This window comes from Cherax quadricarinatus, chromosome 9 (genome assembly GCF_038502225.1).
Source record: "Cherax quadricarinatus isolate ZL_2023a chromosome 9, ASM3850222v1, whole genome shotgun sequence".
In the NCBI taxonomy this organism is placed as follows: Eukaryota; Metazoa; Arthropoda; class Malacostraca; order Decapoda; family Parastacidae; genus Cherax; species Cherax quadricarinatus.
This window is the reverse complement of record NC_091300.1, coordinates 10,525,748-10,549,884: the sequence shown is the minus strand read 5'-3', so window position 1 is coordinate 10,549,884 and position 24,137 is coordinate 10,525,748. Positions and strand designations below refer to the sequence as shown.

Below are 24,137 nucleotides of genomic sequence, written 5' to 3'. Positions count from 1 at the left end.
GTTGGTGTCCATCGGGGGTGTCGTCTCCGCAATATAACTGGAGATAGCATCTAAAGTCTCTGTTGTTAAGGAAGCCGATGATGCCGTGATGTCAGAGACAGGAGAGGGGTTGCAAGGTAAGGTAGGAGTAACTACAGAGGCAACTAAAGAGGTCTGAGGGGGCAGGGAGTATGAACCTGAAGAGATGTGTTGGCTGGGGTAGAAGAGGCCTGCAGTGTAACAGGAGAGGAAGGAGGTTTGAGAGTAACTATGGAGGAAGATGGGGGGGGGGACTACATGAGGTGGGGGTGAGCCTCTACCTTCGTGTGAGAGCTGGAAAGGGGGTGAGAACGAGGCTCCGAGGCAGGAGATATATTCTGTGCAGGTGATGGATGGGAAGAAAGTGTAGGTCTGCGAGGTCTCATAGGCTGAGAAGCAAGCAAGATGAAGAAGTGTAAGTAGGAAGTGGTGCAGAGGTAGGAGTGTCAGAGGATAAAGCTGCAAAAGAATTAGAAACTGGGGCAACCCTGGAAGACACAGACGCAGAGGGATTGGGAGGCAGGAGGACCATCGAAGTTGGAGGTCTTCGGGCTACACGAGCATATGGGACATGAGGGAATTTACCTTGAAGGAGAAGCTGAGAGACAGCCAGCGTAAGTGAGGCCCTCACGCTCCTTAAGATAACGGATCACTCGTTCATTATGATAAACCTGGCAATGGCGTGAAAAGAGAGGATGAGGTTCCCTGCAATTGAGACAAGAGGGGGAAAGACTACAAGACGTACTGGAATGATCTGCTGCACCGCAGACCGGGCATTCTGCCACAGATCTGCAATGTTTAGTGGGGTGTCCAAAACGCCAGCAATTACGACACTGTTGGGGAGTGGGAACTACTTGACGGACCTCTAGGTGATGTTCCACAATATAGAGGACGGAAGTTCACGGCAGTTGAAGGCTAAATGAGCGATGTTACTAGGAAAACGCCTCCGCCCACAAGCAGGCAGGATATACATATCTACGTTGAGAATAGGGAGGTTCTGAAGAGCTAATTGTTCTAAAATATCCTCGCCGTAAGACAAAAAAATCACTCTGTACAATGGTTAGTGGTAAGACCACAGTACCACTGCAAGAATTAAGAGTAGCATGCTTATGAATGGTGACTGGTATGTTATCTATAGAAGTGATGCGGGAGAGAGCATGAGCTTACTCTGAATTCTGCACTGTTATGACACGTGCACTGCTTCGAAGAGCATGGAAGGATATATTTTGGCCAACGTGCCATAAAGGAGTTTTACAAATTCCGTGATCAGAAAGATAATCAGTTTGAGACGCTGTTTCTAAAAAAAAGAATTTTGTCCATTACATACTCGTTAGTCAGGTACGCAAAGGCAGTGAGTGTCGTGTAGGTTGTTTTTGAGCGGTCATTGACGAACTGTCGTCAGTAGGTTGTCTTGGATGCTTAGAAGTAGAACGGCAGGCGATCTGAGAACCATCGCACTGTATTCGGGGAAGCCAGATGCATTGTGAAAGGCGTGCTAGAAGCAGTGGCATGAACAGAAATGGGTGATGCTGCAGCACCTGAAGCAGGTGATGAGGCGTCACCGGCAGAAGGTACAGGGGTATGAGAAGAGTCGAGAGAATGGTCTGATAACGAAGCCAAGTCAGAACAGGGTGTGGGATCAGAATGGGGCCTGGGAGAAGGTAGGGTTTCACAGGGCAAAGACTCCATAATAATAGGGACATCTTCTGTAATATCTTATTTCTCATTATTTTAAGAAAAAAGAAGGAAGGAAAGAAAAAATAAGAGGGACAGTCGCTAGGAGGTATGGAGGGGCCGAAAGCTCCTCCCCTCATCCAAGAGGGCCTTGAACCCACTGGCAGTGAAGATGCAGCATGGAACCCGTGCTATACCCTACCCTTCATGCCAGTAAACCAGCGCTCCAGGATAGCAGCCTCACATCCACCAAGCTACCTCGACGGACAAAAGAAAAGACAGTCGGAAACCCCCCACAAAGCATAGCTCCTTCGGCTGCCGCCCCCCAGAACTGACAGGCAGCTTCTGGAGATACACCCATCATCTAAAGGACACCCCACCCACGACCTGGAAATCCAGGAAGGAAGCAGGGCATCCTCAGACACTTCAGATTCCACGGCAAACTACACCACCCCTAAGGGGCCTCACAGAGGGGGATGAACTCCAGCATGCTACTCCCACCTAGAAACAGTAATGCCAGAGGGAAGGACCCCAGAGGCTACAAATGGGATGGGGAAAAAGGGGAGGGTTGGGAGAGGGGAGGGAAGGGAAAAAGGGGGGGTATGGGGAGGAAGGGATAGGGAAGGGAGGATTGGTGGGTACTCAGACTCGGTCTAAGGAAGGAGACCAAAGGATTTGATTCTTGAGACCAAGAGCCTCTTTGCCACTTTAAGGAGCCCCTCTTGAAGAGGGGTGTGGCATGGAACCTGTGCCATACCCTACCCTTCCTGCGAGTAAACCGGCAATCCAGGAAAGTAACCTCACATCCACTGAGCCACTTCGGTGGAGAAAAGAGAGGGCAGTCGAATAACCGCCACAAGGCATACTCCCTTCGGCCACCACCTCCCAGAATTCAACAGGCAGCCTCCAGAGATACACCCATCACCCGAAAAACATCATAAGCCTCCCCCTGGGAGACCAGAGAAGGATCAGAACATCCCCAGATGATCCAGATTCCACAGCAAACTACACCACCACCAAGAACCTCAACGGAATGGGATAGATAATGATACCCTTTCCCCAACCTAAGATCTAGAATGCCTGAGGAGAAGATCCCAAAAGTCAAAAGTAGGAAAGAAAGAGGGAAGGGATGGGAAGGGAATGGGGGGTATTTAGGTTTGGCCAGAGGAAGACTGAAAGGTCCAATTCCTCAGACCTTTTTGCCACATCAAGGAACCCCTTGAAGAGGTGAAATATCCTTGGAAAAAATAAAATATCTTTAAACTCTGGAGAAAAATTACAAGAATTTGACAAAATAAAGCCCAAACATAGGCAGTAAAATGGAAAACCTGACAGCAAATGCAAACCTGCATATGTAGGATAGTTCTTTGATCAACTGACCCTTGGAGTAAGAAAGATAACTTTTAACCTACCTGTTAAGGTACTGAATTTTCTGCGAATTATTTTATTCATTTTATCACACCCAAAGGAATGCTTTTTTGTTTCTTAGGTTTATGTTTAGTGTTAATTTCTACATCATTTATTCTTACATATCCTGGAAATGTTCTTGATATCTTATTTTTTTTTTTTTTGGCTAGCAGTGTGGCTACCCTGTAAAAATTACATAGAAAGTGCTAATTCTGTAAATGGACAAAAGTTTTTGTGGATGAGCTTTGATCACAATAATGATCATACACCATAAAAAATAGCTACTTAATTTAGATAATGTAGCTCCCAACTCTTCTCAATCTGTATTGGTCCAAGAATTCAGAACCCTAAAATCTAGAAAACCTTCAAAACTGAGAGTTGGATCTGAATGGATGTGAATGTAATTTAATTTCTGAGTAATGTGGTATATTTACTTAAATGAGGGAAATAATATTTGTAAACTTCTGGCAAACACACAACCTGAAGATTAGTAAATATAAATGTTAATCATTATCTAATGAGGCAAAAAGGGAAATGTATCAAGAGTATAGTGGTACCAACATTCTTATATGGATGTAAAACATGGGTTTTAAATGCTGCAGCAAGGATGAAGTGGACATGTTATGTCTGAGGGCAACATGTGATGTGAATATTATTGAAAGAATTCATAGTTTGGAGATCACGAGATGCAAGGGTACTAAGAGTATTATCCAGAGGGATGAGGAGTGGTTATTGAGGTGGTTTGGACATTTAGAGAGGATGGAGCAAACTAGGATAACTTGGAGGGTATATAAATCTGTAATGGAGTCAAGGAGGGGTATGGATCATCCTAGAAAAGTTGGAAGGAGGGTATAAGGAGGTTTTGAATTTGAGGGGGCTTGGACATCCAACAGGCACATGTGAGTGTGTTAGATAGGAATGGAGGCAAGTGGTTTTTATGACTTGACATGCTGTTGGAGTGTGAGCAAAGTATCATTTATGAAGGGATTCTGGGAAACCAGTTAGCCAGACTTGAGTACTGGAGGTGGAAGTATAATGCCTGCACTCTGAAGTAAAGGTGGAGATATTACAGTTTGGAGGGGCATCTAAGCAGTAGGGTGTATAAATATGTAGTGGAGTGAATGAGGGGTAGGGGGCCATCCTATGAAAGGTTGGAGGGAGGGTATAAGGAGGTTTTGGACATCTAACAGGCATGTGTGAGTGTATTAGACAGGAATGGAGGCAAGTGGTTTTTATGACTTGAGATGCTGTTGGAATGCGAGCAAGGTATCATTTATGAAGGGATTTAGGGAAATCAGTTAGCCAGACTTGAGTACTGGAGGTGGAAAGTACAGTGCCTGTACTCTGAAGCAGGGGTGGGATATTACAGTTTGGAGGGGCATCTAATCAGTAGTGTCAGTACACCTCTGGCAAGATGGTGATAGAGTGAGTGATGGTGAAAGTGTTTTTTTCTTTTTTGGGTCATCCTACCTCTGTGGGATATTGCCAATGTTAAACAAAGAACACAGTATACTGCAGTCTTATATACACTTTTAGGGCAAGAACATACGATACATCAAAAGGCAATGTAATGTTTATAATAAAATTAATTAAATATTTCTTTAAAAACAGAGCTACTGTACCTTGTTCATTTGTAATATTCTACCAAATGACTAAAACTATACAAAAGAATGTTACTGGTAACATTAGATGCATACTATATCTAGATCTTATCTATGAGATCTGTATTATTTACCAACTATGTATATTTTAGAGCTGAAAGTCCATAATGCAATAAGAGGTATCTAAAGAGGATTGATCATGCAAAAGATAAGTTATTTCCCTATAACTCAACATTTACATTTTTAAAACATACAGTTCTGTACATCAAAAAAGTATAAATCTGGCATATATACATATGCAGTAATGACATATTATATATCCTCTTTCCTATATTACAATTAACATGGTATGATGGTAGCAAACTAACAACCAAAGCTGCTATACTGATACTGTAATTATAACTCATAAAACATACATGACTTTGCATTTTAAAAGAAAAAGCAGAAACATCCATATTTTTTCTACAATTTTAATTGGTGACCGTAAATGTAATATGTTAATCAACCTAAAATCCTCTTAGGCATGAGATATAAGTATGCTCACAATACGGTCTTCAACTCTGTATCTTGCCAAACAAACAAAAATAATAAATTTAAAATGAACTTTATGATACCTACAAGTATGTTCAATTTGGATAATGACAGCAGGGTGAATTTTGGCAAAAAGATTGAATGGCATGTTAATTAAAAGAAATGTTTGAGATAATATGAGAAAAATAACAATTTACTCATCTATGTGCAATCCACATCTTGTTACTGCAAGTATGTGGTTTGCTGAAACAAAAACCTCGTACATCTTAAACTTCACACCCCCAAATTTGAGATGACATTTTCAGTTGAGGACTAACTAAAACATAATCTATGACAGTTTACAACTAACCCAGACATTGTCGTTGAAAGTGTTCCTGTCACAGTAGTAACTTATTTATCACATATCCAAAGTTGAAAAATAAAATAATAACAATAATACATTCATTGTTATACTTTAAATCTCCTCACAATCGAAATGGTAAAGGCTACAATGAGCCATTAAAAACCTTAAAATACTACATAGTACATACATATAAGATCACAGAATCACATGGCATGGATTAAGTTGGAATTAAGTAAATTTGCCAGAACTATGTTTTTTCTGAAATTTGACAGAGTATCTATGTATTTCAATTAAAATAGCATTAATATAAAACAAAAACAAAACATTTCAAGTACGTAAATGACAGCTTGTAGTGGATACCTTTATGAATGACAGTGTGTCACTCACACAGGAACTTTATCAAGTTACTGATTTGATGAAGATCCTGCAGTGGCAAAATGCTAACATTAATAAAAGTAAGTACGTATTCACTGCCACCATATTAGTATTTACATACCACTTCAGTTCCAAAACATTTAAACATTCTAACCACATGAGAAGACAGCAACAGAGACACACTGTAAAGCATATTATATAATTTTAATTTAATCAGTAATTTTATAATACATTTTTGTTTATTTTATTACACTTTGATTTTATTTTCAAAATTACACCTAACATGCAATCTCCATAATTTATAGTATATTATTAGTGTATCTTTATTTAGTTATTCTTGTTATTGTTAGTACAGTATATATTTCATTTTGCATAATTATAATTCATCAGAATAGTATTCTTAATATAATACAGCTTCAGCCTAACTTGTAATGCTATGCATACAAGGAGTCCTACTATTAAACTCTACCTTCTCAATTATAAATATGATCTTTTCAGCTTATTTAGCTCACACTGATGTATTAATTCAACAAATTAATTTTACTTATTTTGTGATTTTGTTTTTGTTTTAGATTTGTTTGAAGTGATGTGTAATTATGAGCTTCCAAAAGCCAATTAGTGTATTTTTCTTAATTACACAATGATGTAATGTAGAATATTTGTCATGTAAAATTGCATTATAATATATTGTGCAATACAAAATTTCCTTCAGTTTTATGTAGTGACCTTTTTTCTACCAGTAATTTGCTTGATTATGTATTAACTCACATTTATGTGGTCAGTGATGTAGTCCATCTAACATGGATTGATACTGTACATTAGATACAGTATAGAATAATGTAACTCTCTCACTGGAACAACCTATTTGTCTGCTGAAGATGCGGCAAAGAAAAAAAATGAATGTGAAAAATAAGGGAATGTGAGAAATAAAAAAAAAATTGTTTTTAACAACTTACCTTTGCTAAAATTACAACAAATGAGGAGTAAGAGGCAGCAATATAGATGACAGCAGCAAGAAAAGCATATTGTATAATGGTGCTATGAAAATACTAGCCAATTACAGCATTTGGCCATTGATCACATAGTCAATAATAACAAGCTATGCACCCACTGTATCAAAGGATAAGGAGCCATTAGTGTACACAGTAATAGCAGTATCAGTATATGACTGGAAATTATCAAGGAAGAATGAGCATGAGTCCAAAGCAGAAAAATCTTTGGGAATGAAAGAAAGCAGATGTGGAAACATGAAAGGAATACATAATAGACAGGAATAACAGAAAGGAAAACTAAGCTAAGAGATTTCATAAGGGTATTTAGACAAAGTGAAGGGATGTAACAAAGGGGCAACATTTGAAACTGTTAGCTTTAATAATGCTTGTAGTAATTCAATAAATCATAGGATCATGTTGGTATGAAAGCAAATAACATTATATTGGAGACAATGGGCATTTAAGTAATTCCCCAATCATGATGCCTAGGGAAAACTGAGAAAAGAAAATACTGGGACCTGAACTTCCACTGGTCAAAGGAGAATCAGGTCATATATACAGCCACCAATATGTAAGGAAAACAGTGGTTTTAATGATGACTTATTTCTATTACTGTATCTGGTGCTGCCAAGAATTAAATCTATATTATAACATTGTTCTCATTTGCCATAGTGCCTTATTGGTTATCAGTGACAGCAATATATTATGTGTTACTCTGATTTGGCATTTGGCCATGTTCTAGGTTCCTGAAAGTTAATGTACTATAGAAGGTAATGTAAAATTATGTTCTAAAATACTGTACTGCATATATTCATTAGTATTAATTTTATTCATTCTCTTTGGTTAGTTTATTGCTTAGATTCAAATGTGTTAACTGGAACTGTAGCACTTGCACAGTAGAGTATTAATCAATAGTAATACCAACAGTAAGGTTTATCTGCGAAGGCCTTTGTACTCAGGTGTTTGGCAGCTAACCACTCACTGAGTTATGAGTATGATGGTACAAGGTCATTGTGTATTAGAGTACTAGAGCAACAAAATTTCCTTCTTAGGTCACAATCCTTTTTTATTACTCAAAAATACAAATTTTAACTAAGGTTTCTGAAAAATGTGATAAGTTCTTTGAACAAGAGGAAATACTTTCTTAAATTATTAAAATAAATGATCTAACTCAGCTTTTTTTTTTGTATGAATAAGTGGTGTGCCAAATTTCTAATTCCATATTTTCTAAAATTTAGACATTCTGAGGTGCTAACTATTCCAATTAAGAGATGTGTCCCTGTATAGCATGTTAGTGTCAATTCTTACTACTTGCCATACAAAGAATAACCAACATTTAACCCCTTGACTGTGGCAAGCCCCAATCCTGAGGTGTCTCCTGGTGTCGCAAAATTTAAAAAAAAAAAATTATTTTTTCTTATGAAATGATAGAGAATCTTTTCCCGATTGTAATGACACAAAAAAAAAAAAATTTGATGGAAAACTGACGGAATTATGCTCTCGCGAATTTAGCGACCTTGGCGATATTTACAAATCGACAATTTTGCCCACTTTGAGCCCTATTTTTGGCTAATTCCTTTGTTTCAGTCGACCAAACTCATAGCTATTTCTTTAGAACTCCATTTTTTTCTATCGATTGAGTACAAGAAACTGCCCATTTACCAATTTCAACTACCCAATAAAGTGGTTAGAATTTTGCAATTTGGCCAATTTCACGAAAATTAAAAAATATGACAATTTCAAAATAAGGTCCAGAATGAACAATGCAGACATTCCTGGCTCTAAAATAACATTTTCTTTGTTCATCAGTCATGTCTCCAGGCCCCTCTGATATTACTCTTGCTTTCTATTTTGAATTTTTATTCAAACAAAAAATAGAAAATTTACTATTATGCAGACTACTCCAATACTGCAATAATTGAATAAATAACATCAACCCATTCATGACTGCATATTAGAATGGCTAGTTGGACATTTATTGGACAATGATGTCATTAGTTTACTTTTGAACATCGGCAAAAATCAAACATTTCCCCTACTTTGAGCTCCATTTCCAGGTTTTTTTTATAGTAAAATCAATCAAAATCATCTCATTTTCTATAATATGTTTTCCATTCTATCAAATGAGACCAAGAAAACGAAAATACAACCATAAATACTATACAAAAATAGACCACAAAGTTGGCATTTTAATTAAAAAAAACGGTCGTAGTTTTTTTTTTTCTCATTATGCACTGCCTGCTCCAGGATTTTTTTTATGTGGTGCACACAGACCCATTCTCTCACATGTGGGCCTACCAGCTTTCTCCTTCTTGATTTGAAGCCGCTAGAATTTATGAGTATATATACGTCAAACACCGTACCTCGTAAGACGTATATATACGGCCGCGACAGTCAAAGGGTTAATGATTTACTCATTTAATATTGATAACTCGTATCCAAAAAAATCTGCCAGGAAAGCCTATTACTGTTCTTGAGAAATATTTATTTATCTTAGGAAAAAGGGACACAGAAGTCATTAGACTGTAAATGACTATAAAGAGTAAGTTAGAAAAGCAAAAATATCATACAGAATAAATTTTTAACTTCTACGGGTATCAATGTGAATATAACAGATGTTAAAGTGACAGCAGACATTCAAATAGATATGTACAGTATAGCTTAATGATTATTTTCTGCTGTATATTTTTTATATTAGGGACAAATAATTTTATATCTCATATTTAAAAAATATTTCTCAATACTAAAACAGAATAATAAAAGATTTGTGCATCTTCAGAAGTAATTAGTTACCAAGAATACCACATTAGTATATTATGTCACTAAATTTCACCAACAGTTTGGAAACTTGCAACTGATGAAGTCTTTTGAAAATATAAGATGCTATACACCTCAAAATAAATTATTTAGTGTTGTAGTACAAAGGCTTCAGTTTCAAATGCAGTGAGTTGTATATTTTGTAAGTATGTGTGACACTGTCAATCTTCATTATAAGTCTATGTTAATTTAATTATGACATACAGCCGAACACCACTGAACTGGACAAAACTTAACAATTTTTCATTTATTTTTCACACAAGTCTTTGGTATACAGAAAAAAATATATGGAGAATAGGATAGCAGATGAACAAGGAGGCTTTAGGAAAGGTAGGGGGTGTGTGGACCAGGTGTTTGCAGTGAAACATATAAGTGAACAGTATTTAGATAAGGCTAAAGAGGTCTTTGTGGCATTTATGGATTTGGAAAAGGCGTATGACAAGGTGGATAGGGGGGCAATGTGGCAGATGTTGCAGGTGTATGGTGTAGGAGGTAGGTTACTGAAAGCAGTGAAGAGTTTTTACGAGGATAGTGAGGCTCAAGTTAGAGTATGTAGGAAAGAGGGAAATTATTTCCCAGTAAAAGTAGGCCTTAGACAAGGATGTGTGATGTCACCGTGGTTGTTTAATATATTTATAGATGGGGTTGTAAGAGAAGTAAATGCGAGGGTCTTGGCAAGAGGCGTGGAGTTAAAAGATAAAGAATCACACAAAGTGGGAGTTGTCACAGTTACTCTTTGCTGATGACACTGTGCTCTTGGGAGATTCTGAAGAGAAGTTGCAGAGATTGGTGGATGAATTTGGTAGGGTGTGCAAAAGAAGAAAATTGAAAGTGAATACAGGAAAGAGTAAGGTTATGAGGATAACAAAAAGATTAGGTGATGAAAGTTTGGATATCAGATTGGAGGGAGAGAGTATGGAGGAGGTGAATGTATTCAGATATTTGGGAGTGGACGTGTCAGCGGATGGGTCTATGAAAGATGAGGTGAATCATAGAATTGATGAGGGGAAAAGGGTGAGTGGTGCACTTAGGAGTCTGTGGAGACAAAGAACTTTGTCCTTGGAGGCAAAGAGGGGAATGTATGAGAGTATAGTTTTACCAACGCTATTATATGGGTGTTAAGCATGGGTGATGAATGTTGCAGCGAGGAGAAGGCTGGAGGCAGTGGAGATGTCATGTCTGAGGGCAATGTGTGGTGTGAATATAATGCAGAGAATTCGTAGTTTGGAAGTTAGGAGGAGGTGCGGGATTACTAAAACTGTTGTCCAGATGGCTGAGGAAGGGTTGTTGAGGTGGTTCGGACATGTGGAGAGAATGGAGTGAAACAGAGTGACTTCAAGAGTGTATCAGTCTGTAGTGGAAGGAAGGCGGGGTAGGGGTCGGCCTAGGAAAGGTTGGAGGGAGGGGGTAAAGGAGGTTTTGTATGCGAGGGGCTTGGACTTCCAGCAGGCATGCGTGAGCGTGTTTGATAGGAGTGAATGGAGACAAATGGTTTTTAATACTTGACGTGCTGTTGGAGTGTGAGCAAAGTAACATTTATGAAGGGGTTCAGGGAAACCGGCAGGCCGGACTTGAGTCCTGGAGATGGGAAGTACAGTGCCTGCACTCTGAAGGAGGGGTGTTAATGTTGCAGTTTAAAAACTGTAGTGTAAAGCACCCTTCTGGCAAGACAGTGATGGAGTGAATGATGGTGAAAGTTTTTCTTTTTCGGGCCACCCTGCCTTGGTGGGAATCGGCCAGTGTGATAATAAAATAAAAAAATATACTATATAGACACTCACCAATGCTTGAAGTTTTCCTGCTTTATTTACATATGTACATATGATGAACATCTAACCATGATCTGGAAATGAAAAAGTTGAAAAAATGGTGATGTCTTAACCCTTATACTGTGCTGACAATGTCGGGAATTTAAAAAAAAAAAATCTTTAAAAATGGTAGAGAATCTCTTTCTGAAGGTAATGACAATACAATACAATTTTTATTTCTCTGCAAGTTTACATTGAGATTCTGTAGTTACAATAATGAGTTGCAGTGCAAGAGAGCCACTATCATGCCATGGCATTATGGCCAGATTAAATTAATGGCTTACAGACTACTTAATACTAGAGAAATTGATCATACAAAAATCTGATGGAAACTTGTGAAATTATGCAGGCCCAAACTTAGCAGTCTGAAGCAATTTATGCACCAGTAATTTCTCCTATTTTGAGCACTATTTTAAGCCAAGTCCACTGCTCAATTCAACTGAATACTTAGCTATTTTGCTAGTATGCCTTGTGTTCTATTGATTGAGGACAAGAAACCACCCACTCAACTATCAGAACTACCCTTTATAGTGCACAGAAGTTGGTAATTTGGCCAATTTCACAAAAAATTTAAAAAATTCCAATTTAAAAACAAGAGTTCAAAATAAACACTTATTCTAGGCACTAAGGCAACATTTCCTTTGTTCAATGATCATATATTCCATTTTGAATTCATCACACAAAAAAATAGCAATTATACCCTATTTCTTGGATTAAAAAAATATAACCAGGAATACTTGGTCATGGTTTAGGGTATCCCAATAACTGGATCAGACCTAAGAGAATCCATAAAACAGACTGAATAATGTAAGGGACTTTACCTGTCCTCAGGAAAGTTGACAAAAGTTGAATGTTCCAGCTACTTTGAGGCTGATTTTGAGCTACTTCTGGTCCTAGAACCAAACAAAATTATCTTTATTTCAGTAGCATGTCTTCCATTCTATCAAATAATACCAAGAAACAGCCAATAAAACCATACCTCAAGGTCAGAGTTTTGGTGTTCACATCATGCACCCCATGGGGCAGGATTTTTTATTATATTGTGCACACTCACAACAGACCCATTCTCTCATATCTAGGCCAAAAATTAACCACTAATGAGTGAGATGAACTCATAATATGTGAGGGACCCTGGCATCAATAACATAGATATATGTGGTGGACAGTAAAAGAGTTAACAAGTACAAATTACTGTACATGTAAAAATAAAATGCAAAGGATGTGTTTACTACATACTCAACAAAGCTTTGGTAGTGAGCATGGGTGGTGAGGATGTTGACCAGAGTGCTATAGCAGTTACCCAAAACCCCAATTTGGTGTAAACCATATCCTTAAATCATATGTTCATACAGTTCAACCCAGATAATTCTCACATTTTGTAGAAGAGAAATGGAGAAACAAATGGAGTTTTTTGTACAGATCTTTAGTGTATGGTTCAGAGGCATTCATTTGTAATGCATTTCAAGATAGAGAATGTAAACATTTAAGTACACTAGTAAAAGAACAAGAGATTCTGCAATTTTGTGTATTTCCTTTGCCTCCCTCTACAATCAGAGCACTCTAGAATCCATTGATAAACAGTAGATAAGGAGTGTATTTTAAAATACTAAAACAGAAAATGAATTTAAAAATGCAGGTCAGGAATGTACTGTATCTACAGAAATGTCAGGAATGTACAGTTAGACCCTCAATTAAGATGTGATCTATTAACACTTTTTTTGCTATATGACACATGACTCTGGATGGCAGAAATCTAGAGGAAAAGATGGCACACCACAAGATCCTTTCCATCCAACTTAAGGTCATTTTTCAGGCATGACCACTGTCTTCATGGAAAGGGGGAGGAAATGAGCTAGTCAACACATTGACAACAAACCTTCCACAGTGTCAGTTCTGCAGGCGTATGTGTCCCATACCATACAGCTGTGTGTTAGCAAATCTAGCTTTTATTCTTTCAACAGCCCATCTCCTCTTTAGACAGTAACCATGGCACCCAGCAGGAATGAAAGCAAATAATGCTGGAAGTGACATGATGTAAAAGAGTGAAAATCCTGATGTTTGGAAAAAACAGCAATACATGTATTAGATAAGCTTAAGAGTGGAGAATGTGTGATAAATAAAATGTATAAGTGGCATCAGCTAATAAAACACAAAATTCACAACAGTCTGCGCAAAGGAGCTACATAGCCACCTCCAAACATTTCTACATCAGTATGCAATGCAAGAGAACAAGGAATTTAAGGTAGGATAAAAATTCTTCCTTATTACTACATCATAAACGAGAGAACTGTATGGCGAACTGTGTGATGGCATCAGCTAATGAAATGTGTGAGTAGAGTCAGATGATAAACAAAAAAGATGTCTCACAGCCATCCACAGCTCAGTAGCCACATAACCATTTCCAAACACTTCTTTACCAACAGGTCATCCCAATAACTGAAGCAGATTGTATTAATGTTGGTAGAATTACTGACAATATGTTAGGTAAAATGACAAGTGCAACTAATGTGACATTTTATTGTGGCAACATTTTGCTCTCCAGGAGCTTTATCAAGCTGTTACAAACAATACATGGACACAGAGGGTATATATAGGCTTAGGGTGAGGTGAAATATTAGTGGTAGTAGTAGTAGTAGAAATATTAGTTGTAGTAGTAATAGTAATACAATATGGTAGAACAATCAACTCGCACATGAGTAAAAGGTCATAAAAGCTATTACTACTTGGGTAACATAAAAATAGGTTAGACAAATATTTCTGTTAGTGGTTGGAGTTGAGAAGGCCCATTTCAGTGTTCCACCTCTGTTATGTTATTGTGCAGTATTAGCAGCAGAGACTATGTGATGGCAGGGTTTATTGTTTTGAGGAGTACTTTTGCTAATACTTCAGAGATGATGAAGCTGCCTTTATTTTGCTTGTGTTAGAAACAGCGATTAATGATGATTCAAGGCATTTAAGCCTGCGGAAATTGGGTTCTCTGATCACTAGTTGGGCGTCATTGAAACAGAAAGCAACCTTGACACACACCTCAATGAACACATTAATGCATGTAGGAATGTTAACTTGAACAACACCTGCGTACAACAGCAGAATTCCACCAATTGTCTCATGAAATTCAAAGATGCCTGACTAGTGATCAGAGACCCCAATTTCCAGAGACGTCAATGCCTTGAATCATCATTAATTGCGGTTTCTAACACAATCAAGCAAAATAAAGGCAGCTTCATCATCTCTGAAGTATTAGCAAAATTACTCCTGAAGACAATAAACCCTGAAATCACATAGTCTCTGTTGCTAATACTGCACAAGAACATAACAGAAGAGGAACACTGAAACAGGCTTTCTCAAATCCAACCATTAACAGAAACATTTGTCTAACCTATTTTTATGCTACACAAGTAATAGCTTTTATGACCTTTTACTTATGTGCAAGTTGATTGTTCTACCATATTGTATTACTATTACTACTACTACTAATGCCGGAAAAAAAATCCCCCCCCAGTACCAACAATACCACCAGTCCGATGACATTCTTCTTTGCAAATATACAGGGTCTAAAGCCAGCAACAAACAACAAAATACCTTTCATCCGTGGACTGCTTGCAGAGGCAAAGGCAATGTTCGTGGCTTTCACTGAGACCCACATAAAGGATCACTTAGACAACGAAATATGGATCCCAGGTTACAACCTATACAGATGTGACAGAGTGAACAGGCAAAAGGGGGGGGGTTGGCCTGTACATTGCAGAGTCACTTGTTTGCACAGAACTGCTTAATGCCTCAAATGATGTAGTGGAAGTTTTAGCAGTAAAGGTCGAGAACCAAAACCTAGTCATTGTGGTAGTCTACAAGCCTCCGGATGCAACATCCCAGCAATTCCAGAAACAGCTGTTAAAAATTGACCACTGTCTAGAAAATCTTCCAGCTCCTGCACCCAACATCTTGCTCCTGGAGGATTTCAACTTAAGGCACCTAAAATGGAGGAATATAGCAAATAATATTGTTGCAGTAATAACACCAGGAGGCAGCTCTGATGAAAACTCACACTCACACGAGCTTTTAAATCTCTGCACAAAATTCAATTTAAACCAGCAAATAATAGAGCCTACTAGACTGGAGAATACACTAGACCTCATCTTCACTAACAATGATGATCTGATAAGAAATGTCACCATATCAAAAAAAATATACTCAGATCACAACATAATTGAGGTTCAGACATGTATGCGCAGAGCCCCAGACCGACAAAATGAGATTAGTCACGAGGGAGCATTCACCAAATTCAACTTCAATAACAAAAACATAAAGTGGGACCAAGTAAACCAAGTCCTAACCGATATAAGCTGGGAAGATATACTAAGCAACACAGACCCCAACTTATGCCTAGAACAGATTAACTTGGTGGCACTCGATGTATGCACAAGACTTATTCCTCTAAGAAAAAGGAGGAGTAGATGTAAAATAGAAAGAGACAGGCGCTCTCTTTACAGGCGACGGAAAAGAATAACAGAGCGGCTAAAAGAGGTTAATCTATCTGAAATGCGTAGGGAGACACTGGTCAGAGAAATAGCAAACATCGAACTTAAGCTAAAGGAATCTTATAGGAGTCAGGAATCGCGGGAAGAACTAAAATCCATAAATGAAATTGAAAGAAACCCAAAGTATTTCTTCTCCTATGCCAAATCAAAGTCGAGAACAACGTCCAGTATTGGGCCCTTACTTAAACAAGATGGGTCCTACACAGATGACAGCAAGGAAATGAGTGAGCTACTCAAGTCCCAATATGACTCAGTTTTTAGCAAGCCACTAACCAGACTGAGAGTCGAAGATCAAAATGAATTTTTTATGCGAGAGCCACAGAATTTGGTTAACACAAGCCTATCTGATGTTATCCTGACGCCAAATGACTTCGAACAGGCGATAAATGACATGCCCATGCACTCTGCCCCAGGGCCAGACTCATGGAACTCCATGTTCATCAAGAACTGCAAGAAGCCCCTATCACGAGCCTTTACCATCCTATGGAGAGGCAGCATGGACACGGGGGTTGTCCCACAGTTACTAAAAACAACAGACATAGCCCCACTCCACAAAGGGGGCAGTAAAGCAACAGCAAAGAACTACAGACCGATAGCACTAACATCCCATATCATAAAAATCTTTGAAAGAGTCCTAAGAAGCAAGATCACCACCCATCTAGAAACCCATCAGTTACACAACCCAGGGCAACATGGGTTTAGAACAGGTCGCTACGACAAGGTCCTAGATGCACTAGAAGACAAAAAAAAATGCAGATGTAATATATACAGACTTTGCAAAAGCCTTCGACAAGTGTGACCATGGCGTAATAGCGCACAAAATGCGTGCTAAAGGAATAACAGGAAAAGTTGGTCGATGGATCTATAATTTCCTCACTAACAGAACACAGAGAGTAGTAGTCAACAGAGTAAAGTCCGAGGCAGGCACGGTGAAAAGCTCTGTTCCACAAGGCACAGTACTCGCTCCCATCTTGTTCCTCATCCTCATATCTGACATAGACAAGGATGTCAGCCACAGCACCGTGTCTTCCTTTGCAGATGACACCCGAATCTGCATGACAGTGTCTTCCATTGCAGACACTGCAAGGCTCCAGGCAGACATCAACCAAATCTTTCAGTGGGCTGCAGAAAACAATATGAAGTTCAACGATGAGAAATTTCAATTACTCAGATATGGTAAACACGAGGAAATTAAATCTTCATCAGAGTACAAAACAAATTCTGGCCACAAAATAGAGCGAAACACCAACGTCAAAGACCTGGGAGTGATCATGTCGGAGGATCTCACCTTCAAGGACCATAACATTGTATCGATCGCATCTGCTAGAAAAATGACAGGATGGATAATGAGAACCTTCAAAACGAGGGATGCCAAGCCCATGATGACACTCTTCAGGTCACTTGTTCTATCTAGGCTGGAATATTGCTGCACACTAACAGCACCTTTCAAGGCAGGTGAAATTGCTGACCTAGAAAATGTACAGAGAACCTTCACGGCACGCATAACGGAGATAAAACACCTCAATTACTGGGAGCGCTTGAGGTTCCTGAACCTGTATTCCCTGGAACGCAGGCGGGAGAGATACATGATTATATACACCTGGAAAATCCTAGAGGGACTAGTACCGAACTTGCACACGAAAATCACTCACTACGAAAGCAAAAGACTTGGCAGACGCTGCAACATCCCCCCCAATGAAAAGCAGGGGTGTCACTAGCACGTTAAGAGACCATACAATAAGTGTCAGGGGCCCAAGACTGTTCAACTGCCTCCTAGCATACATAAGGGGGATTACCAACAGACCCCTGGCAGTCTTCAAGCTGGCACTGGACAAGCACCTAAAGTCGGTTCCTGATCAGCCGGGCTGTGGCTCGTATGTTGGTTTGCGTGCAGCCAGCAGTAACAGCCTGGTTGATCAGGCTCTGATCCACCAGGAGGCCTGGTCACAGACCAGGCTGCGGGGGCGTTGACCCCCGGAACTCTCTCCAGGTAAACTACAACTAATATTTCTACTACTACTACCACCAGTATTACACGTCACTCTAAGACTATATATACCCTCTGTGTCCATGTATTGTTTCTAATGGTTTGATAAAGCTCCTGGAGAGTAAAACATTGCCACAGTAAAATGTCACATTGGTTGCACTTGTGTCCTTTTACCTAACTGAAGCAGGCCTAGTCAAAACCAGTAAAACACTCTGGAGTGAGGTAGGTAGGACCTTACCCTTCCTCAGGAAAATTGCTAAAAATCTAATATTTCTGCCATTCTGAGGCTAATTTCAAGCTTTCATTTTAAAAATAACCAAAGTCATCTCTATTTCACTAATAGGTTTTACATTCTATCAACTGATACGAAGAAGTGGCCATAAAACCACATAAGCAACTGTAGAAAACACCTCAAAGTTGCTATGTTAAACCAAATACATGGTCAGAGGTTTGCTTTTCCTAACATGTTCAATGTGGAGCAAGGTTTCTGTTTCATACTGTGCACACCTACTCCAGAAACAAATCCACATGGGTAACACTCCCCTCCACCCAAAAAAAAACCCCACTGTGTGGGCGAAACGTTGTCAATAAAGGATCACATTAAACTGCATATGTGTTTATGTTTCCAAAAAAAAAAAAAAAAAGGCTTTCTTGGGAAGAGTTCCCAGGCATATAACCCTATTTTTCCCTAAGTGTTCTTCAATTATTTTCACAAAATTTTTTAATTAGATGTCATTTTCCGGAATGTAGCTACTGTCTTAAATGAGTCTGCTGTACATAAAAAAAAGACAGCTGAATAATGTATATATATGTCAAATTTAGAACACACAGTTCAATACTCAAATGAGATCATAGCATATAAAAATATTTAAGGTGATACCTACGCAAAATTTGTATAAAGAACAAAAAAAAGTCACAATACCATAGCTGGAACAGAGGGCAAGAAAAGTGAAGAAGGCCTAAAGACAAAATGTAAAGAGGAGGAGATACCAGCAGTGGCAGTAGTATTAGTAGTAATAAAAGTAGACTTGTGACTTCACAATGTTCCATAACTGACCATAATGCTGTCTTATGGTTCCTCTCCTAACTGGGTTTTCGGTGAATTTAGAAATTTAAGCTTTCAATAAATATGCACTAAAAAATATACAAAGCTTAATAAATGAAAAGCCTATTATGTATATACAAAATGCCCTTTAGTTAAGTACATATTTGAAATTATCTACAAATAAAGAAAATCCATAAAGGACATACTGCAACTTTTACTCAGGAATTTTTTTTTATATTTGCCTATAGTATAGTGATATCAGTAGTCACTTCTTCATATTTTTCTTCATTAAAACTTAAATAAAATAGCTTTAGATCATAAAATATATATTTTGTTCCCAGCACCAGATATATCCTAAACCGTATCTAAAAAGATTCAGTCTCTTTGATCTGAAACAAATTACATACAAAAGTACTGTAAATAAATAAAATTAATATACAGCAAGACCTCTGCATTTGTTACATCCTCATTTGCTAGTTCTGGTCTTTCACAGAGTGGTCATCCATGAGACTGAGCCTCCAGCTATTGTGGACCCCTCTGTGGATCAGCTTCACACTCATCAGGTGTCCATCGCAAATCAATTTTATTCTCGTTATTGTGGGGACCATCAAGGATTCATGGTTAATTTTTATATTTTCTCACTTATTTTAATTATGAAATCTATTTAGTTTCTCTATACAATTGCTTGGTTCATGTGTGGTATGATGATACTTTTTGGTAAAAGTCAAGAAATGATGAGTTGATTCTGACAGTTTGAATTGAAGAATAATTTTATATTCTACAAGTAATATTTTCTCCATAGCTTTTTGTGTAAAGTGCATTGATTTTTATTATGTCATCATTTAGTATATGTGTTGTGAGCTCTTATATTTTTAGTAAAATGTGAACAAGAAATGTTATTTGTGTTTAAGTTTTTTGGACGGTAATAAACAATACCCCTGCTTCTGATGCTCAAGAGGATTTTTGCAAATTCTCCCTTAATCATAAGGTCCTTTAGAAACTTAATTTAGGTCTCACTGTATATATATGTATATAGTATATATAGTAATTTGTTTTATAATGACTCCCCAGAAACCTGAGATATGCTACAATATATAAAATTGCCTAGCTTATGTAATACATACATATGATACATATAAATAATATATAGCATAAGTAAACACATCAGTTTGCATAGTGCCACATGCAAATGAACACATTAAACCTTAGGGGCCATTATATAAACAATTATTACAGTACTTACCAGTAAGTGAAATATTAGCAAATGAAAACTTTGTGTAAAGAGAAAAACAACAGTTACTCATGCTCTCCCTTAATGTGACACACATTACTATGCCAATACACCTGGCTTCCTATTTCTCAATACTAACAGTATATATTAATATCACTATTTTGTGAGCATCATTGTTAACAGTGTTATGTACTATACTTACTCTTCTTTAACACCATTCATCATTTCTAGTTAAATACTTAGATATACAAATATTAAATAAAGTATATTAGAAACAAAAGTCAGTAAAAGGAAAATGTACTTAAAAACTAGTTTTGACTTGCTTGTCTTGGGGTTTGCATGGAAATTATTGCAATAAAAAAGCCTGTTTGTTACAGGTATGTATCTACTAATGACCTTTTATATTACATTTTTTTTTGCACTTGGAACTGCAAAAGTTGTTAGTGTGCAATGATAAGTATGTAACTTACTCTAAAAAAAAAATTGTGACACTAGTATGTATTTTTTTTTCCATGGAATTTGTGTAAAAATGATATATAGTACTATAACAAATACATGAATTTATGTAATATTTTAAGATAAAATTTGCTTAAGTCTCTTACAAATATTTTATTTATATATTTTTCTTATGGTGTTAATCTTTTCTTTATTAGGAAGAGCGGCCGATAGTATTTACTGCGTCACCCGTCAGCTTGTTTCTCTTTTATCTTGGGTGAACCCTTGTTGTTACTGAGGTCAGCACCTTTACTTGAACCAGTTTCTTTTCCCAACTCTTCTTGATCATCACCCTAAGTGAAATGGACAAATGAACTGTAAAGAACTTGTTCCTTATAAGGAAATTTCATCCATGATCTTCATTTACATTTTTAAAAGTCTGTCTGCTTCCTAATTATCTAGAGACAAGCTACAGTGCCATAATTCTTGGGCAACTACATTTCAGATGTTCCAAATTATTTTAACAGTAATTAATGTAATATAGTTAATGCTTTTGCAAGAAAGAGAGGTAACTATTTATAGTAATTAACTGTAAGATTAATATTAATTAAATGAAAGATTTATTTGCCATCTCAGATACTCATAAGACAAACAGATATTCATAAGAAAAACATTTAATAGACATTTGTTTTGCTCATATGAAAATTTGGTAGCACTTCCCTGACTGATTACCCTTTATGAAATACAATCACAATATATAATTTTTTTTACCTCAGGATATGTGGCACAGTATTGAAGGGCAGTGCAGTAATGTAAGGTGAGCAGAGCCAGAGCCTGAGTACGAGCATCACACTGAGAGATCTGAAGTGCCACACTTGCCCGAGTTAAAGCATCGCCTGCTTCGCCAGCTTCTCTTTCTTGCCGTGCTAGGTCTACTCTAACTTCTCCTTCACTATCAATTGCTGTTTGCAACTGTGCCAGCTTCACAAAAAACAAAATAATTTTTTTTTTAATTCACCAAGAACCTTAAGGTAATTCTAGGTACAGTGCTATCTGTACTTTTCAGTTACTGAAATAAATGACTATGTGCTCAATGGGAATAAATGTTTGTATGTGTATTATAACTGAAGTCTAATAACTTTTACAGAAATAATCATAGTGTAAGAGATGTAATTACGTTCATATACAGGAGAAAAAATAATTGCGCTTGAATAAATATAATTTACAGATGGTAAAGACTTCAAATTTTCTTAGTACATTTATTGAAGATTCAGTAATAAATCAATCACCATCATCAGGATTTATTTCTGGAATATGACACAGCAATGCACATACCATAATAATTTATTGAAAATACAATAAAACATAAGCAAAATGCAAGAAAAAAAATTAAAATTAAGTAAAAAAAAAAACAGTAAGGAGATAATGTTTGTATATCCTATAACAATCTTGTAGTTACTATCCATCAATGCTTGAAAGTAAACATAGGAAAGAACAAGGTGATGAAGATAACAAAAGATTAAAGTAATGAAAGATTGGATATCAAATTGGAAGGAGGGAGTATAGAGCAAGTGAATGTGTTCAGATATTTAGGAGTTGACTTGTCAGTGGATGGGTCTATGAAGGACTAGGTGAATCACAGAATTAATACAGGAAAAAGGTGGGCAGTGCACTGAGGCATCTGTGAAGACAAAGAACGTTATCCATGGAGGCAAAAAGGGGAATGTATGAGAGCACAGTGGTACCAACACTCTTAAATGGATGTGAAGCAAGGGTTGTGAATGTTGCAGCGAGGAAGAGAAGACTGGACTCAGTGGAGATGTCATGTTTGAGGGCAATGTATGGTGTAAACAGTATGCAGAAAATTCATGGCTCGGAGATCAAAAAGTGCAGGGTTGCTAGAAGTATTATCCAGAGGGCTGAGGAGGGAGTGTTGAGGTGCTTTGGTCATTTACAGACGAAGGAACAAAACAGGATGATTTGGAAGGTGTATAAATCAGTAGTGGAGAGAAGGTAGGGTAGGAGTCATGCTAGGAAAAGTTGGAGGGAGGGAGTAAAGGTGGTTTTGTATGTGAGGAGCCTGGACATCCAGCAGACATGTGTGAGTGCATTAGATAGTAATGAGTGGAGGCAAAGGCTTTTTTTATGATGATGTGATGTTGGAGTGAGAGCAAGGTAACATTTATGAAGGGATTCAAGGAAACCAGTTAGCCGGAGTTGAATCCTGGAGGTGGGAAGTACAGTACCCGCAATCTGAAGGAAGGGTAGGGATATCCGAAGTTTGGAGGGGCATCTGAAATGTAGTGCTGACATGCCTTTGGCAAGACAGGTGACAGAGGAAGTGATGGTATTTTTTGTTTTTGGGTCACCCTACCATGATGAGCGATGGCCTGTGTTTAAAAAAGTTTTTATCCTTAATTATGATTTCAGTAATTCTTATTTTCGCATGCAGAATCAGCATTTCAGAATGGTTATCAAAGCTCATGAACTTAAGACAGTGGCTAATTCATTAACTATTACCTTCGGCTACAGAAAAGTTAAACTGCTACTATTCAGTGTACAAAAAGTTTTTTTTTTTTGTTAAGACACTGGCTGTCTCCTACTAAGGAAGGGTGAGAGTGACTCAAAAAAGAAGAAACATTTTTGCCATCCTTCATTCTATCACTGTCTACCAGAGGCATGCAGATACAACAATTCATAGTACATGTCTCCACCCCTCCTTCAGGGTGAAGGCACTGTCGAAGTTCCCACCTTCAGGACTCAAGTCCAACTCCTATTTAGACATTTTAATTTTATCTGGTTTTATAAACTGGTTTGCAATATAAACATTTTTATTTACTGCTTGTAAATACATTTATTTATCACAATTTTAATACACCAAAAAGGCTTTGAAGGTCTAATACAAAATAGCCGGAAGATTAATTTGAAATGAAAAGGAAAGATAACCATTTGAGAGATGACTTCAATAATGTAAAATAAGAGTTTTGATACTTAAGTCTGTTTCTCTTACTCACTGTTGCATTGATTTTCTCTGTGCGTTCTGGTCCTGGTAAAACAGAATGTAAATCCTTTGCTGATTCTCTAGCTAAAGTGACTAGACGCTCATCATGTGGGAAGAGCAGCAGGCGATCCAATACTGACTGAATACTGTCTCCTCCATCCCAGTCCACTACAAATGGGTTGGAGCTCTCAGACAGGGATGTCTGCAAGGAATATAAATGAGCATAGGAGTTAAAAGTTTCATTCTTCTAGTGCAAAGAAAAGAGTTCAGATTTTCTTCATCTAAAAAAAAAAAAAAAAAAAAAAAAAAAAAAAAAAAATACGGAAAACATTTA

At 37.6% G+C, this 24,137-nt stretch overlaps 2 protein-coding genes across 4 annotated transcripts in view; one reads left to right on the top strand and one right to left on the bottom strand.

The window, feature by feature from the left end:
• The window catches only part of Ppt2 (palmitoyl-protein thioesterase 2), a 529,716-nt gene that overhangs the window by 382,589 nt on the left and 122,990 nt on the right, over nucleotides 1-24,137 (top strand). The gene's annotated exons all lie outside the window — the stretch shown is intronic.
• Nucleotides 19,263-24,137, bottom strand: part of Pdzd8 (PDZ domain containing 8) — a 138,441-nt gene continuing 133,566 nt past the window's right edge. For all 3 annotated transcript variants that reach the window (XM_053773036.2, XM_053773037.2, XM_053773039.2), the window contains 3 exons: nucleotides 23,817-24,005; nucleotides 21,574-21,783; nucleotides 19,263-21,155 (listed from right to left, as the gene is read on the bottom strand). In XM_053773036.2, coding sequence (XP_053629011.1) covers nucleotides 21,048-21,155; nucleotides 21,574-21,783; nucleotides 23,817-24,005 — 507 coding nt within the window. In that variant the 3' untranslated portion in view covers nucleotides 19,263-21,047. The remainder of the gene's footprint in view (nucleotides 21,156-21,573; nucleotides 21,784-23,816; nucleotides 24,006-24,137) is intronic.